The following is a 17,665-nucleotide window of genomic DNA, read 5'->3' on the forward strand; positions in this document are numbered from 1 at the left end:
TCTGAGGAAGGGTCACCAGACCCGAAACGTTAACTGTTTTTTCCTTCACAGATGCTGCCAGACGTGCTGAGCTTTTCCAGCAACTTGGTTTTTGCTACAAGTAAGCATGCCTGTTCATGGATCAGTCACATTTCTACTTTTGCGTCAGCAAAAACAAAAAGAGGCTCTGTTTAACATCTGTGATGGTAACATTGGGGAAGACATTTAGCACACAAGCAATAAAAGGTACAGTTGTGATTACGGACCAATTCAATCTGTAAATAGATTGGGAAAATCAATAAGATTGACAGAGGAGGAATTCCTGAAGTGTGGCTTTCTGGATCAAAACGTTGACGAGCCAATTAGAAAACACACCAAATTGGACTGGATATTGTGCAATCAGAAAGGAATAATTGGCAAATCGAGTTGTTCAAGATCCCTTGGGGGAGGAGATTGAATTCTTCATTATGGTGGACATTGATGCAGTTGATTCTGAGGCTGTGGTCCTAAATTTAAATAAAAGGAAACTACAATCGTATGAGGCGCATGGGAAAGTTACTTGAATGAATGACTGTGGACAGGCAATGACAAACATTTAAAGAGTGCATGGAGGAACTACAACAACTGTTAATTCCAGTCTGGCTCAAAAAGCGGAAAGGTGGCCCAACCATGACTAACTAGGGAAATTAGGGATATTATCAGATCCAAGGAAAGGACATATAAATTGGCCAAAAAGCAGGGTGAAGGATTGGGAAGCAGTTTAGATACCAGCAAATGAGGACAAAGGGATTGACGGAGAGAGGAAAGATAGAAGTTTGCAGGGAACAAACTGATTGGAAAAGCTTTTACAAGTATGTGAAGGGAAAAAGATGCCAGTCGTTTACAATCAGCAGTTATCTGAATGGCAATTAGGAAAGATGGAGGTGCAACAATTCCTGGTGTCGTTATACATCAGTCCCTGAAAGTAAGCATACAAGTGCAACCGGCAATGAAGAAAGCAAATGCTACGTTGACCTTATAGTAGGAGGTTGCGAGTACAGGAGCAGGCATGTCTTGTTGCAACTGTACAGGGCCTTGGCAAGACCATACCTAGAGCATTATGCTCAGTTTTCGTCTCTTTACCTTAGGAACGATGTTCTGGCAATGAAGCTTTACCAGACTGATTCCTGGGTTAGCACATGAAGATTGGTTAGGATTGTATTCACTGGAGTTTAGAAGAATAAAGAGTGATCTCCTTAAAACCCATAAAATTCTAATGGGACTAGATAGGGTAAACGCGAGAAGGAGATCGCCATGACCAGGGAGCCCAGAACCAGGAGTCACAGTCTAAGGACATGGGGTAGGCCATTAGGATTAAGAGGAGGAGAAATTTCTCTACCCAGAGCCTGTGGAATTCTCTGCAACAGAATCAGCCAAGGCCAAAACACTGAATGGTTTCAACGAGGAGTCAAAGACATTTTCTAACACTAAAGCAATCAAAAGAATATTGGGTGAAGCCATTTCCGGAGTTGGATCATCAGCCATGATTGTACTAAATGGCAAAGCAGACTTGAAGGCCTGAATAGCCTACTCCTGCTCCTATTTTCTGTTTCTATTTCTAGGAAATCAGTTGTTCAGGTTCTATTGAGGCCACAAGTGATTCCAATTTCTAACCAATAACAAAGTAGGCCGCAGTTCTGATCTGTGTACATACTTACACAACATGGGTACACATTCAGCTCCTGCAGCATTCTTGAGTCCAAGCCTATAATTCTTGAGCCTAAGCTTAGAATCAGAATCATAAAATCCCTACAGTGTGGAAGCAGGCCATTCAGCCCATCAAGCCCACTCTAACCCATTGAAGGGTATCCCACCCAACCAGCATGTCCCTGGACAGTATGGGCAATTTAGCACTGCCAATCCACCTAACCTGCACATCTTTGGATTGTGGGAGGGAACCAGAGTACCTGGAGGAAACCCACACTGACACGGGGAGAACATGCACCCCCCACAGACAGTCACCCGAGGGTGGAATTGAACCTGGGTCTCCGGCGCTATGAGGCAGCAGTGCTTAACCACCGAGCCATCGCGCTGCCCCAAGCTCTCACTAAGTGAACTCCAAATCTGTGAAGAGACATGGATGCAGTTCAACAATTGTACCTTGAAAATGTGACATTTTCTGCACCCGTATACGACTAACTTGGGAGCAGCAGAGTTTTTAGTGTCGAGAACTTAGTTCTTACATTCTTGTGGTTAACAGCACTTCCCAGGAAATCAATTAAGCTATTCCTGTTAGGTTCTCTACATTATCAGTCTCATTTGAATGCTAGTTGTTCCACGGTACTTTTATTCTCTTCTGCCCTGCTACTCTGAATATACCTTTCCATTGTATGTTAATATTGCTCCATATTCAAATAGTATCCATTTCAGTGACGTACAGCACTTCTGGTATAGGCCAGTCAATGGCAAGATAAACATAGGAGTAGGCCATTTAGCCCATTGAGCCTGTTATTATTCAGTAGGACTGTGGCAATTTATCACTTCAATGCCATTCACACCAATATCCCCACATCTCTTTACAACATTGGTATTTAGAAAGCGGTCAATCTTTACTTTAAACTTGCTCAATGACTGAGCTTCCACAGCCCTCTGGTGTAGAGAATTCCAAAAGTTCACAACCCTGAGTTAAAAAGATTTCTCCTCATCTCAGTCGTAGAGTGGCCCTTCCCTTTATTCTGAAAATGAATCCACGCTGGAGACTCTATAACCGGGCAAATATCTTATCTGTACCTTCCTCATCTAACCCTTTAAGTATCGTGCAAGTGTTAATTAGATCACCTTCTTTTGTAGTTAGCACAGGCTCAGTTTTCCTAATCACACTTTAGAGAACAGTCTTGTCATCTCAGAAAGAAGTCAGGTGAACTTTTGTGGCGTTCCCTCAATAGCAATAATATCCTTTCTAAGGTAGGGGACTAAAACTCCAGACAGTACCCCAGTTGCATTCTAACCAAAGTTCTACAAAATTAAAGCAAGACTTCATTACGACTATACACAAATCTTCTTTCTCTAAGGGTGAATTATATCATTAGCCTTCCTAATTGCTTGTTTTACTTGCACGTTAGCCCTAAGTGGCTTATTAACAAGGATGCCCAGATCCCATTGTAAACCTATATTTTCTAACCTCTTACCATTTAAGAAACACTATGCACACCTGTTCTTCCTATCAGAATAGACAACCTCTCATTTTTCCACATGATATTCCATCCACCATAATCATGTTCAATCACCAAGTCTTTTCAAATCCTCTGGAAGCTGTTGTGCATTTTCCTCACAGCACACATTCCCACCTAGCTTGGTGTTATCTGCAAACCTGTAAACATTACATTTGATTCCCCACATTCAAGCAGTTATCTATTGTGAACAGCTGGGGCCTTTCAACATCCCACTAGTGACAGCATGCCAATGAGAGCATGACCCTTTTGTTCTGATCCTGTTTTCAGCCTGATAACCAATCTTTAATACATGCCAGCACGTTACCATGTGATGTAATTTTGCTGACCACCTGTCAAGAGTGACTTTATCAAAAGCCCTTGATACTCCAAGTATCCTGCCTCGACTGATTTTCTCAATTCTCAACATCCTCAAAAAATCTCCCAACAGGATTGTTCATTTACCATTTGCAAATCCATGCTGACTATGCCCAATTTACTATCCAAGTGTCCATACCTTACATCCTTCTTAGATTTTAGCTTTTTCCCTACTACTGATGCAAGGTCAACTGATGTGCAAGCTCCCAATTTTCTCTCTCATTCCCTTCTTAAATAGTGCGGTGACGTTTGCTAGTTTCTAATCTGCAGGAACATTCCAGAATTTAAAGAATTTTGGAGGATGACCATTAATGCATCCACCATCGTTTTCAACATTTTGAAAAGAATATCAGGTCCGAGGGAGTTATCAATTTTCAGTTCCGTTAATTTTTCCACACAATGTCTCTGCTTGCTCTCCATTACCACTACTATTTGGTGCCCTATAAACAACAATAACCAATGTTTACTATTTGTTGCTGTTTCTTAGCTTCAAACAGATTCAACATTTTGATCAGAGAACATCCCATCCCTTATTATCAATACAACATCATCGCTAGATCCAGACCCAATGCCTCAGAAAACTGATGGTCTCCCTCCCACAGTTCTCCAGCTGCATAGTCAATCAATCATATCTCCTATGCCTATGCTCACAAGTACATGGCACAGGGTTTATTGCTGAGATTGTGACTCATGAAATTTTCTTTTTCTTTACCTTACTAATTCCCCAAAATCTACTTTCAGGACCTCACCCCTCTTTCTCAAAACTTTCCCATTCACCAGCTCTCATTGGAGAGCATAACATTCCTGAAATATGGAGAGAGTTTTTAAAAAGTCTTTTAAAAACAGAAACTTTCTAACTCAAACTAATCAATCAACCCAGTTGATACATGCTAGTGTATCTTCCACTTATGCCTCCTCAAATCCTACTTTATTTAATTCTATCAGAATATTCCTTTCTTTTGTGGTAATTTAACTATCTCTGAAATGCATCCATGTTGTTTGCCTCAATTCTTCAAACAATAGAAGGCTCCACATTCCAATCCTCTCAAAGGAAAAGATTTCTCCTGGATTTTTTACTGAATTCATTAGTGAACAACTTATATTTGACTCCTCTAGTTTTTGAACTTTCCAAATTTCTACAGATTTGATCACATTATTTTGTAATTTTAAAGGCTTATCAGGTAACAGTCAGTGTTTTCTGAGATCGGAGGGCCCAACCTGTTCTGATTTTGATATTAAATAAGCACTTAGTTTTGGTATTGTCTTGGTAAATCTTTTTAACATAAGCTTAAAATAGCCCCTCTGCTTTTCAATTCTATTCTGCTGCAAGATTTCATCCATTTGAAACTGCATTACATTATCTGAAAGTCCTTTCAAATGGGGCATCTGGCAACAAAAGAGCCCGTGGGCACTGTGCTGTGTGCACTGGCAATGGCTTAGAATTGTATAATTAACAAAACATGTTAATGCACCCGCTAGGAACTACGTCAAACTGGGCAAAAGTCATTACAGACAGGATGATCACATTTGGCAATGAGAAAGTTCCTTGGTATGGATTTGAAAAGGGAGCATACTAACTCAAAGACCAATCACTCCTTGGAACTTTTTGAATAAACAAGACATGTCTGTCTGTAACAAAACCTAAATGAGCCTTGCTAGTAAAATCACAGCTAAGCTGCATCGAACAGTTTTGTACAAATGCTTACAAAATTAAAAGTGCATTTAGTATATTGCACAAAATGAACCAGCATTAACTTGTGAATGACAGTTTCAAGTGATTCAAACATGGAACACATATGGTCATTAGTGAAAGTTCTTAAAAATATAAAAAGGGCACATACGAACATTTCCTTTGAATGAACTCAAGGGAAAAAAAAAACACTTAAAGCACAACATGTTTTTGAGTTTTCCAGCCAATTTATGTGCTGTCTCACACAACTACCCCCCGCATATTTAACTATGATGATTTTTGGCTACATCAGAAATATGTCTGGTCAGTTTTATAATATTAAATGCTGTGATGCAGAGCATCTTGCAGTCAAACTTTCCAGTCTAGTATTCTTAGCAAATTCTTCAGCCTTTCAGAGCTGTGAAAAAGGTTTGAGAAATCTAATTGCGGTTTTTGTACCACTGATCAATGTGACTCCAATGACTTGTCTTTTTGAAAAGAATATATTGCCAACGATCATTTCTCTCTCAAAATGAAATAACTAGCTTTATTTTACAGGTTATTTTTATTGCTCTTCAAATCATTCATTTTGGTTGCCTTGCATTGAGCTGCGGTAGATACAAAGGGTGTGGCCAATGCCAAGTGACTCCTTTGTGCTTCAGAGAAGTGCATTCCTCTAATTAGCTTGTTCCCAGAGAAACAAAGCTGGAACCTCTTCCTACAGGTGCATATCAGATGTGTGAAGTTTCAACCTGCTGAGCAACTGTATTACTAACTTTTGTTGGCAGAACATTAATTCTATAATCCTTCCATGTAGTTCTTTACAATCAATCATTCTTGAAAATGATGACTCATGTAGCGGTAGATTTTCTTAAGCACTGGCAGCATTTTAAAAACAACCAACAGTCTATTTCTTGTACTTAAATTTAAAAATTATGGCCAGATTTGATTGCTGAGGCATCAAGGCCTGGTTTGATTATGAATTTTCCCCATTTCCACAAGCTAACAACCATCAGCCATGTAAACCTCACTAGTTTTCTTATTCGAGTTCATGACAGTTGACTTTAATATGCTCAAACTCAGCCTGGCTGAACTTAGTTAACTTAGTATTTTGGGACTTTTTTAAATTCATTCATTCATTTATTTATTACGGGTAGAGGGCATCGCTGGCTAGGCAGCATTTATTGCCCATCCCTAATTGCCTAGAGGGCAGTTAAAAGTCAACCACATTGCTGTGGGTCTGGAATCACATGTAGGCCAGACCGGGTAAGGATGGCAGTTTCCTTTCCTAAAGGGCATTCGTGAATCAGATGGGTTTTTCTGTCAATCAACTGATTCATTGTCATCATTAGACTTTTAATTCCAGACCTTTTTTTTATTGAATTCAAATTCCACCATCTGCCATGGCAGGATTCGAACCCAGGTCCCCAGAACATTATCTGGGTCTCTGGATCAACGGTCCAGCGATAATACCACTACGGCCATTGCCTCCCCATCACCATAATATAAAGAGAATTTGTAGCAGAGAAACACATCATTTGGCCTTCATTTGTACTCCACACAAACTTCCTCTTGTACTTTTTAAATTCATCTCACAACATCAACATTTTTTTTGCTCTTTTCTTCCTTGTGCCTGATTCAATACTAGACCGCACAGGACATCTACTTATTACTGAATCATTGGGTGCCTTGATATTTAATATTAACATGTTAGCTTCCATTCTTTATTTTACCCCATTATGGTTTCACCTTTTTTTAAAATTCCAAATTCTTTGGTTTCTGTTTCTAATCTACGTATCTTGAGTTTTTGCTTTCATCAATGTTAAAAAAAGTATTTCTTACCCCTTCTCTCCGATATTTTATTATGAGAAGAATTAATCAGTGGTTAGATACTTCAACTCTCGTTATTCCAATTACATGTTTAGCCTGTATTTTAACAGCTTTCTCTTCATTTAACAATCCAATTAGAGAGTTCCCAATAATCAGCCTATAGGATTACCATCTGATATAAAGATATTTTTCAGGACTGATATCAATTTGTGTACTACAAATTAAATTATTACAGGTTATTCAAGATACCACTTCTAGTAAACAACTTGGTTCAGCAAAATGCTTCTGGCTTTCATCTTATATTGGCCAGTCATACAATTCCACCCATAAAATAATACACACAACTTGAAATCAGAATTCTGAATGGCAAAATTGTGTGCAACTCCTATCGAAAACATTAAATTTATCTCTATGGAGTTTTTACTTGTTCCAATTTAAGTAACATGGAGAGAATAATTGGTGCATATATACCGGAAGATATTCAAAGATGTAAAAAAAAAATCTGCGCCATGTTCAAATATACTTGAACATGGTCTGTGACAAGGAGGAGACTGGAGATGGTAGCGTCAACGGCAGCAAACACTCAGCTCCTCCCAAGGCTCCAGGCTGTGGCTTGGCCTGGGGGCTTGCATGCAGATAAGACTCAAACAAGACTTAATATCTGGACGTTTCTCATTCGTTTTGGCTTTGTTTCCTTTATGTCTGTTGCCGTTTTTATTCCAGCTTTGTACTCAAGTGTGTAACCAAGATGTCACCATTATCCTGGCACTTTTGTACACTTTTCACTGTACTCCTGTATACCTATACTTGAGTTCACGTGACAATAATATCTAAATCAAAGCAAAACAAACAAACATTCTCATGAAGTATTGGGCATTTAAAAAAAAGTCTTAATAATCTTGAAACATTATTGGAAACAGACAAGCCAGATCTTTTTCAATTGACTTTTAAAAGGACATGTTCCATACCAAATGATTTAGCAGCCTGAATGGTTTCCTTCGATCCACGGATAGCCATGATCTGTGCCAAAGCAGTCAAATCATCACTGGCTTTGAAAAATGGGTATCGGGCACTCAGCAAGGAGAGAAAGACGACGCCTGCAGACCACATGTCGATAGCTGCAAAGCAAAGCACATTTTGGGGTTTTTCACAAAAGCCAAGAATAAAAGCATTTTACTTGTCATATGCATCCAAACATAGAAATCATATCTGTTAAAAGGTGTTGTTACAGATTATATGGAAGAGTTCAGAAAAGTTTCAAAAAATAGTGAAGATCAATAACTTTTTGTGGTTGAATTTTACATTTCTATGACCATAATATAGACTGCAGTGGTTCAAAAAGGCAGCTCACCACCACCTTCTCAAGGGCAACTAGGGATGGGCAAGAAATGCTGGCTAACCAGCGACGCCCAAATCCCACAAATGAATAAAAAAAGTTTTTGAATATAATGAGCATGAACACATACATTATATTTAACAGACTCCATTTCCCACATTAGGAACACTGGTTGAATCTTAAATCTGTTTCTCATTTTCTGTCCAAAGATCAAGCGAACACACTCATCTCATAGTTCTGAAGTGATAGCATGTATATGTGAAGCTGAATTAATCTTAACTTTGCTTGGTGCAATTGTTTACATTTGTAAACATTTCTATTCACCAGTAAAAAACACTGTTGCAGAAAGAAAAGATGGAAACTAATATTGTGAAACACTGCAGGACCTTCTGTGTCAGCAAAAAATATAACAGTAATACAACATGGCCATGAGAAAACATGACTTATCATTAGCAACTCACGAGTTGGTTTTAATTTAGCACAGAGAGCAAATGTCTCCTTTTAAAAAAATGTACAGAACAAAAAAGTAAATAGACGTTATTAGCTGAAAACAGGAAATAGATTTCAAGACTCAAAACAATTAATCCCATATGTATATGGAGCTAAATTTTAAACATTCCTAGTTTGACACATTAGCCTACTTTGCTAAATTTGAAAAATATCATGAATATCAAACACTAACAATTTGTGGCCATTTCAAAAAACAAAAAGTGTGTACCGATGTGTGCGCACAATTTGATTTGTGCACATCCCAAGTGTGAGATTTCCTGTTTAGCATATTATTGGTGTGCATCTGATCTGGCCAACATGCATTTCATCAATTAATTTAAAACGGTCTATAAAACTTAGGACACTGTATTTTGTTTAAAATGGTTTTCACTCTATTAAAATATATTACAAAACAAACCAGGTTATTGCAAATGTCTTATTGAATTTAGGGTAAAATGATGGGGTTTTTTGTTACTTATGCTAATACCCACTGGCAACAGGCCTGAAGCAGTTAAAGATCAAAGTGAGGCCCATATTTTGTTACTAGGGTGAGTGTGAGGAATAAATAGTTGGAGACGAAAACAGCATTGCCAAGTTCACAGTGGGTAGCCTCTGAACCTCCTAAAGTCCCAGAAAGGTATTGATAGTATCAGGTTATAAACATTAGTGAGGGCTCTTATGGCACAGTAGTAGTGTCCCTGCCTCTGAGCCAAAAGGTCCATATTCAAGTCTCACTTGCTTCAGAGGTGCAACATACATCGGAACAGGGTTATTTGAAAAAAAATCTAAACATTAGTACTATAAACTATCTATTTACTTCTAAGGTGATAATGAATGGATTCCGGGCTAACATACTTATTATTACCACGAAGAATGCAGGGGTGCTACTTTTGAGATAAGGTTACAGGCTTCCCTACAAATCAATGACTATCAAAGTGAGGCAGAAGTTTTTGTGGGGTCACCAGAGAGAACACAGGAATAAAAAAAAAGGGCATAAGCAGGCAATTTAGCCTGCTGAACTTGCTCCGTCATTCCATAGGACATTGGTTATTAACTATTTTAAATCGTTTTTTCACACTATACCCCTATTCTTTTACATTCGTAGTATTTAGAAAGCTGTTGATCCCTTTGTTAAACATACTCAGTTACTAAGCTTCTGCAGTCTTTTATGGTAGAGAATTCTAAAGGTTCACAATGCTGAGTAAAATAAATTTCTCTTCATCTCAAACTTTAGTGACTTCATTCCTGTCTTGAAATTGTGTTCCCTGATTTTAGACTCCCAAACTGAGGGAAACATCTTACTTGCACCTATCCTGAGCTTCTCTAAGTATTTTGTAGGTTTCAATGAGATCACTTCTCAGTCTTCAAAGCTCCAGAGACTTCAGGCCCAGTTTCCCTGATCTCTTTTCATTGGACAGTCCTGGCATCCCAGGAACAATTCTGGCAAACTCGCATTATGGCAATAATATCCTTCTAAGGTAAAGGAACTAAAACTGCACATACAATTCCACATGGGGTCAACCCAAGTTTGATACAACTAAAGCAAGATTTTGTTACTGGTATACTCAAATCCTCTTCTGAGTAAAGGCTAACATATTATTAGTCTTCCTAATATTTTTGCTGCACCTGCATATTAGACTTCAGGTGACCTGTTGGCAAAGAATTCCAGGTCTCTTTACACATCTACACTTTCCAATCTCTTAACATTTAAGAAATGCTCCGTATACCATCATAGTGGAAAAGCTCATTTTCCCCCAGCATATTAAAGCTGTCATGTTTTTTGGCTATTCATTAAGTATCCAAATTTTCTTGAAGTCACTTTGCACCTTCTTCACAGTACATATAATTTGATAATCCTCAACTCCACATTCCAGCCTCTTCCCCATAATCTTTGATTCTTTATTGATTAAAACTCTGCCTATTTCAGAATTGAATATTCTTAATGATTCTTAAATGAGCCTCTATGATAAAGAACTCCACAGATTCACTACCCTCAAATGAGGAAATTTCTCCTTATCTCTATCTTAGAGGCAACTCATTACTGAGATTATGTCCTCTGGTCTTAGACTATTTCACAAGGTTACCTCTTATTCCACAAAGCTCCAATGAGTGTAAACATAACCTTCTCAACCTCTGCTCATAAGACAATCCTCCATACTCAGGATCAACCTCGTGAACCTTTTCTGGACTGCCACAAATACCAAGTATCTTTCCTTAAATAGGTGGACAAAAACTGTTCATAGCATTCTAATTGTGATCTGACCAGTGCCTTGCACAGTTTTAGCAAGACTTCCCTATTTTAATGTTCCATTATCTTTGAAATAAAGGTCAACATTCCATTTGTCTTCCCTATTACCCACCACAAGTTTAATGTTGGCCTGTTACGATTCATGCGGAAAATCCAGAAATCTATCTGTACTGCAGCCTCCTGTAGTCTTTCTCCATTTAAGTAACATTCAGCTCTCTTCTTCCTGCCAAAATACATAACCTCACATTTTCTCACACTATATTCCATCTGCCAAGATTTTGCTCATTCGCTCACACTGCTTATATCCCTCTGTAGACTGGGTGTCATCCTATGACTGGCCTTCCCACTTATTTGTGTCATTTGCAAACTTGGCTATAGCACATTCACTTCTGCCATCCAAGCCATTAAGGTATATTGTAAATAATTGTAGCCCTAGTACAGATTCGTGAGGCACTCCACGAGATATAGGTTGCCATCTTGAAAATGCCTCTTGCATTGCAACTGTTTTCTATTGGTTAGTCAATCCTCTATCCAAGCTAATATACCGGACAGTATAAATGTTGAGGTCAGTTGGCTTGCCAAGCTGGTTTGTTGTTCCGCAGACGTTTCGTTACCGTGCTTGGTAACATCCTCAGTGCAGCCTCTGAAGAAGCGTCGGTGTGTTTTCCCACCTGGTTTTTAAACTCTGGGGTCCATTGCGATGGATTGCCTCACTTCCGGGTTTCCTCCGTAGTGGAATGTATATGGGGTTGAGTTCAATGTGTTTATTAATAGCGTGCTTTGTGGAGTGCCATACTTCCAGGAATTCTCGTGCTTGTCTCTGCCTAGCCTGTCCCAGGATCTTGGTGTTGACCCAGTTGAAGTGGTGGTTCTCCTTGTCCATGTGGATTGAGATGAGTGAGTATTGGTCCTGTCTTTTTGTAGCCAGTTGGTGTTCACGTACTCTTGTTGTTAGTTTCCTTCCTGTTTGTCCGATGCAGTGTTTCTTGCAGTCTCTGCAGGGGATCTTGTAGATGCCATTGGTCCTGTCCATGGCGGGGAGTGGGTCTTTAGATCGGCTGAGCACTTTTCGTAGGGTTGACGTGGGCTTGTGTGCCATTCTGATGCCTAGTGGTCGTAGGAGTCTTGTGGGGAGTTCTGACATGTTCCTGATGTAGGGTAGTGTGATGAGTGTGTCGGGGCGTGTAGAATCTTTCTGAAGCTGTTCCTGTAGGCATCTCCTGACCCAGTTCTTTGGATTTCCATTATCCTTGAACACTTGGAAGAGGTATTCCTCCTCCTCTTGGCATAGTTCCATGTTACCGCAGTGTGATGTTGCCCTTTTAAATAGTGTTCGCACGCAGCTTCGTTTGTGTGTGCTGGGATGGTTACTATTGAAGTCCAATACCTGGTCCGTGTGTGGCTTTTCGGTGTACTTTCATTTGCAGTTCCCCATTTGTCTTGCGCTTTACCATGACGTCCAGGAATGGGAGTTGTTTGTTCTTCTCCTCCTCTCTGGTGAATTTTATTCTGGTGAGGGTGTTGTTTATGAGTTTGTGTGTCTCTTCTAATTTGGTTCATTTAATGATGACAAAGGTGTCATCTACGTAGTGTATCCACAGTTTAGGTTGGATTTGCGGAAGGGCGGTCCTTTCCAGTCTTTGCATCACTGCCTCTGCTATGAGTCCGGAGATAGGTGATCCCATGGGAGTCCCGTTGATTTGCTCGTATGTTTGGCCGTTGAAGGTGAAGTGGGTGGTCAGGCATAGGTCCAGTAATTTAAGCATGTTGTCCTTGGAGATGGTTTCACTGGGGTCGCATTCTTGTTCAAGTAGCGTCGTCACTGTTTCCCTTGCTAGTGGTATGTCTATTGATGTGAATAGGGCGGTGACATCAAACGATATCATGGTCTCTTCGTCCTCTATCTTTATGTCTTTGATTGAGTTGAGGAATTCTTGGGCTGAGTGGATGGAGTGGGGTGATTTGTTGACTAGGTGCTTGAGTCTTCTTTGTAGTTCTCTGCTAATCTGTGCGACGGAGTGCCTGGTAGGGAGACTATGGGTCTGAGTGGGACTTCCGGCTTGTGCACTTTAGGAAGGCCGTAGAATCAGGGTGTGTTGGTTCCTTCGGGTTTCATTCTTAAGAAGTCTGTTTTGTTGATCTGTCCTGTGTGTTTAAGTCTTTGAGGCGTGTACAGGATTTTGTTGCCTAGTTGTGGTGTCAGGTCAGTTTGTACTGGTCGGTACGTGTTCTCGTCGGCCAGCAGTCCCACAACCCGAGCTACAGATCTACTCCAACACCTTCGAGACCTACGGGCGCAACACGCACAAACTGGCAAGGAAATGGGAAAACTATGCCAAACGAGGGAGGGCAAACCGCGAACAACTCTACTTCCTACATAGATGCCTCAGGAACCAGGTATTACCACGCAGCGTGAAGTACAAACCACCCAACAACCCACAAGCCCGGAAAACAGCAGAACAAAATGGCCGCAAGATGGTAAGCGTAATGATAAACGACGCACACAACCAGCTCCACAAATACAACAGAGAAATTACGTGTCAAAAAACGTTATTCCAGGAAGCTACCAATCAAGACTGGACAATCAACATGGAACAAGCCATTAACATCAGCCAACAGACCACAAGAGCCAAGAAAAGACAGACCCTGCAAGACAAGCTAACCACACTTACCCACAAAAACGACAACAGAACTGACACATGGATAAGGAACCTCTCCGACAGGAAACTGACAGACGCAGAAAAAGCTGTTCTCACCCAGGGACTGAACTACAACTAAAGGGACGCCAACAAAATGGAATTGCTAGCTACACTGGAAGCCACACTCAAGTCCAACAATATCAACGAAGAAACACAACAAACCATAAGACAGACGGTAGTCCCGACACTAACCAGAAAGAGGGAACTCAACACCCTCAACACACGGGAAAGACAAGCCCTGGACAGATTAAAGAATGACAAGAACATCACAATACTACCTGCAGACAAAGGGCGCATGACAGTGCTAATGAATAAAAAGGAGTACATCTCTGAAGCACAAGCACTGCTTGCCGACGAGAACAAATACCGACCAGTACAAACTGACCCGACACCATAACAAGGCAACAAAATCCTATACACGCCACAAAGACTTAAACAAACAGGACAGATCAACAAAACAGACTTCTTAAGAATGAAACCCGAAGGAACCAACACACCCCGATTCTACGGCCTTCTTAAAGTGCACAAGCCGGAAGTCCCACTCAGACTCAGTCTCCCTACCAGACACTCCATTGCACAGATTAGCCAAAGAAGACTCAAGCGCCTAGTCAACAAATCACCCCACTCCATTCACTCAGCCCAAGTATTCCTCAACTCGATCAAAGACATAAAGATAGAGGATGAAGAGACCAGGATATCGTTTGATGTCACCGCCCTATTCACATCAAGAGACATACCACTAGCAAGGGAAACAATGACAACACTACTTGAACAAGAACACGACCACAGTGAAACCATCTCCAAGGACAACATGCTTAAACTACTGGACCTATGCCTGACCACCCACTTCACCTTCAACAGCCAAACATACGAGCAAATCAATGGGACTCCCATGAGATCGCCTATCTCCGGACACAGCAGAAGCAGTGATGCAAAGCCTGGAAAGGACTGCCCTTCCTCAAATCCAACCTAAACTATGGATACACTATGTAGACGACACCTTTGTCATCATTAAATGAACCAAATTAGAAGAGACACACAAACTCATAAACAACACCCTCACTGGAATAAAATTCACCAGACAGGAGGAGAAGAACAAACAACTCCCATTCCTGGACGTCATGGTAGAGTGCAAGACAAATGGGGAACTGCAAATGAAAGTACAACCCGAGCTACAAATCTTTGCTAAAACCTTAAATACTATGTCCAAAACCACAAGCTTTTATCTTAGTAAGCAGCCTTTTGCGCAACACCTTATCAAACTCAAATATATTACATCTACTGCTTACCCTTTATCTGTATTGCATATTAATTCCTCAAAAGAATTCCAACAAATTTGTCAGGCATGATTTTTTCCTTCATGAAACCATGCTGACTCTGCCTGATTATATTATGCATCTTTAAATGCTCTGCTTTTACATCCTTTATATTAGACTCTTAACATTTTTCCAGTGCAGATGTTAAACTAACTGGCCTCTAGTTCCCTGTTTTTGGCCTCCCGACCATCATTCTAGAATAAGAGTGTTATTTGGAAAATTGCCAGAGGGATTTTCCAGAATTCAAGGAATTCTTTTCTGGTCAAACTGTTCAGAGATGTTATTACACCCCTTGAGCAGGCTGGACTTGAATCTAGATCTCCTGACTTAGAAGTAGGGACACTACTACTGTGCCACAAGTACCTCTAAAGAATTATCCTGGGCTTCTGGTTTACTAGCCCAGTGACGTTACCACCACGCTATCTTCTCCCACTCGCACGGGTGTTCTGCATTATCAGTCCAGTGACAGTACACTAAGCCACTGCCTGAAGATTACTACTTGTGCATCCACCAACTCTTATAGCTACTACTTTTAAAATTCTAGCATGCAACCAAACAGGTCCAGGTGACTTATCAGTCTTTAGCCCCATTAGTTTCTCTAGATTTTTAAAAATCTGGTGATAGTTAATGTAATTATTTCCTCCCCTGCCCTGTATTCTTTGATTTAGTTGTGGTGTACTAATAATGTGCTCTACCACAAAAACTGAATAATTCAACTCCTCTGCTTTTTCTTGGTTGTATGTTATGAATGTCCCAGCCTTATTCTCTAACGGGCGTCTGGTCACTTCCGCCTCTCTCTTGCCTTTTTACATATTTAAACAAGTTCTTATTGTCCATTTATACACTACTTGCTAGTTTACCTTCAAAGTTTATTTTCTCTGTTCTTAATCATCTTTCATTAGCTTTTAAAACTTTCCCAAGTCTCTGGTTTAGCACTAACCTTTTCCACATTTTCATTCATTGAATTTGATGCTAATCTTAACTTCTTTGGTTAACCATGGTTATTTCATTCTCTTCTCCAATCCTTCTTCCTCACTAGAAGTATTTTTGTTGTGAGCCATAAACTATTTTCTTAAACATCTGTTACAGTTCCTCAACCATGTTTGCTGCTTCCTCAGTCCACTTTAGCCAAATGGATCTTTATTCCTTTCTAATTACCCTTGGTTAAGTTTAGCACAGTTGTTTCTGACCCAAGCTTCTCACTCTCAAACCGAATATCAAGTTCTACCATATTATAGTCACCGTTTTCCCAGGGATATTTTACTCTGATGATTTATTAATTGACATTAGCAGATCCAAAAGAGCCTGATCCCTGATTGGAGCCACACCCATTGTGCTTGGAAGTAACCCCAAATACACTCCATGAAATTCATCCTCATGGTTACCTTTACCAATTTGATTTTCCCAGTCTACATGAAGTTTAAAGTCATCCATATCAAAATACTGCCTTTTTCATGTCTTATCAGCTGATTTATCCTGTCCTATAGTATAGCTACTATGGGCCCCCGAACAGACTACTCCCAGTCTCTTCATTTCTTAACTCCAACTGCATGCATTGCACATTTTCCAATCCAAGATCATTTCTTGTTAATGTACTTATTCCATCCCTTACTAACAAAGCTAACACACTGCCCTTTTCTTTTTGTCTGTCCTTTCAAAAGTCTCACACCCCTGCATATTTAATTCCTAGCTTTAATCCCTACATAAACATGTCTCCATAATGGTTGCATTCATACCTATTAAATGAATTAATAGAGGCTATTTTGTTCCAATATTCAGTGCATTTAAAAAACACCATTAATTCTGCCTTTTCACTTTTCTATCCCTTTAACCCAAGTTACTGTTTATATTAAAATGCTTGTATACCCTGTCTGTTCTTTCCCAACTCTGGGTATCATTTCCTCAATAGCTGCCTGCAGGTGCTGCCATATCTTTTTTGCTTTACAAGAGCTCATTATTGCCTCTGCAGAAGCTTTTCCCACTTCAAGTAGTTTAAAGCCGTCTCCACAGAGCAATTAATTCAATGTGCCAAGGCACCACAGCAAGGTACAAATGAAATCCCACACCTGAACCTTGCCACATCAAACCCTCATCCATCATATGCTATCATCTTTCACCCCTCCCCTCCTTCAGCCTCAAGATACCCCAAAACCCCACCCCTGAACCTTGCTGCATATTCACCATCCAACCCCCAACTTTGAACTCTGAGGCCAAACGGTCTATTCTCAGTAAAGGGCTCATGATCATGCCCCTCTGCCTGCACTTAAATGAGTTCAGTACCCGCCACGGTGTGGAACTCTTCTTCCGCCACCTCACTCTCCATGCCTTCTTCGATAAAGATTCCCAACCACCGTCTGGGGACTCCTTCTCCCGCCTCCAACCTTCCTCCTCCTCTTGGAGGCCCCCTGCCAGCCTCTTACCTGACCCGGACCTCTTCATTGTCGCATTGGCTGTTAGCATTGACCGCCTCAATTTCTCCACCCCCTCACCTACTCCAACATCTCCCCCTCTGAACGTGCAACACTCCACTCTG

At 40.3% G+C, this 17,665-nt stretch overlaps 1 protein-coding gene across 3 annotated transcripts in view; it reads right to left on the reverse strand.

Moving 5' to 3' along the window:
* Positions 1 to 17,665, reverse strand: part of cdc7 (cell division cycle 7 homolog (S. cerevisiae)) — a 113,571-nt gene that overhangs the window by 2,759 nt on the left and 93,147 nt on the right. For all 3 annotated transcript variants that reach the window (XM_048602169.1, XM_048602168.1, XM_048602167.1), the window contains one exon: positions 8,013 to 8,162. In XM_048602169.1, coding sequence (XP_048458126.1) covers positions 8,013 to 8,162 — 150 coding nt within the window. The remainder of the gene's footprint in view (positions 1 to 8,012; positions 8,163 to 17,665) is intronic.

Source organism: Rhincodon typus, chromosome 10 (assembly GCF_021869965.1).
Source record: "Rhincodon typus isolate 14 chromosome 10, sRhiTyp1.1, whole genome shotgun sequence".
NCBI lineage: Eukaryota > Metazoa > Chordata > Chondrichthyes > Orectolobiformes > Rhincodontidae > Rhincodon > Rhincodon typus.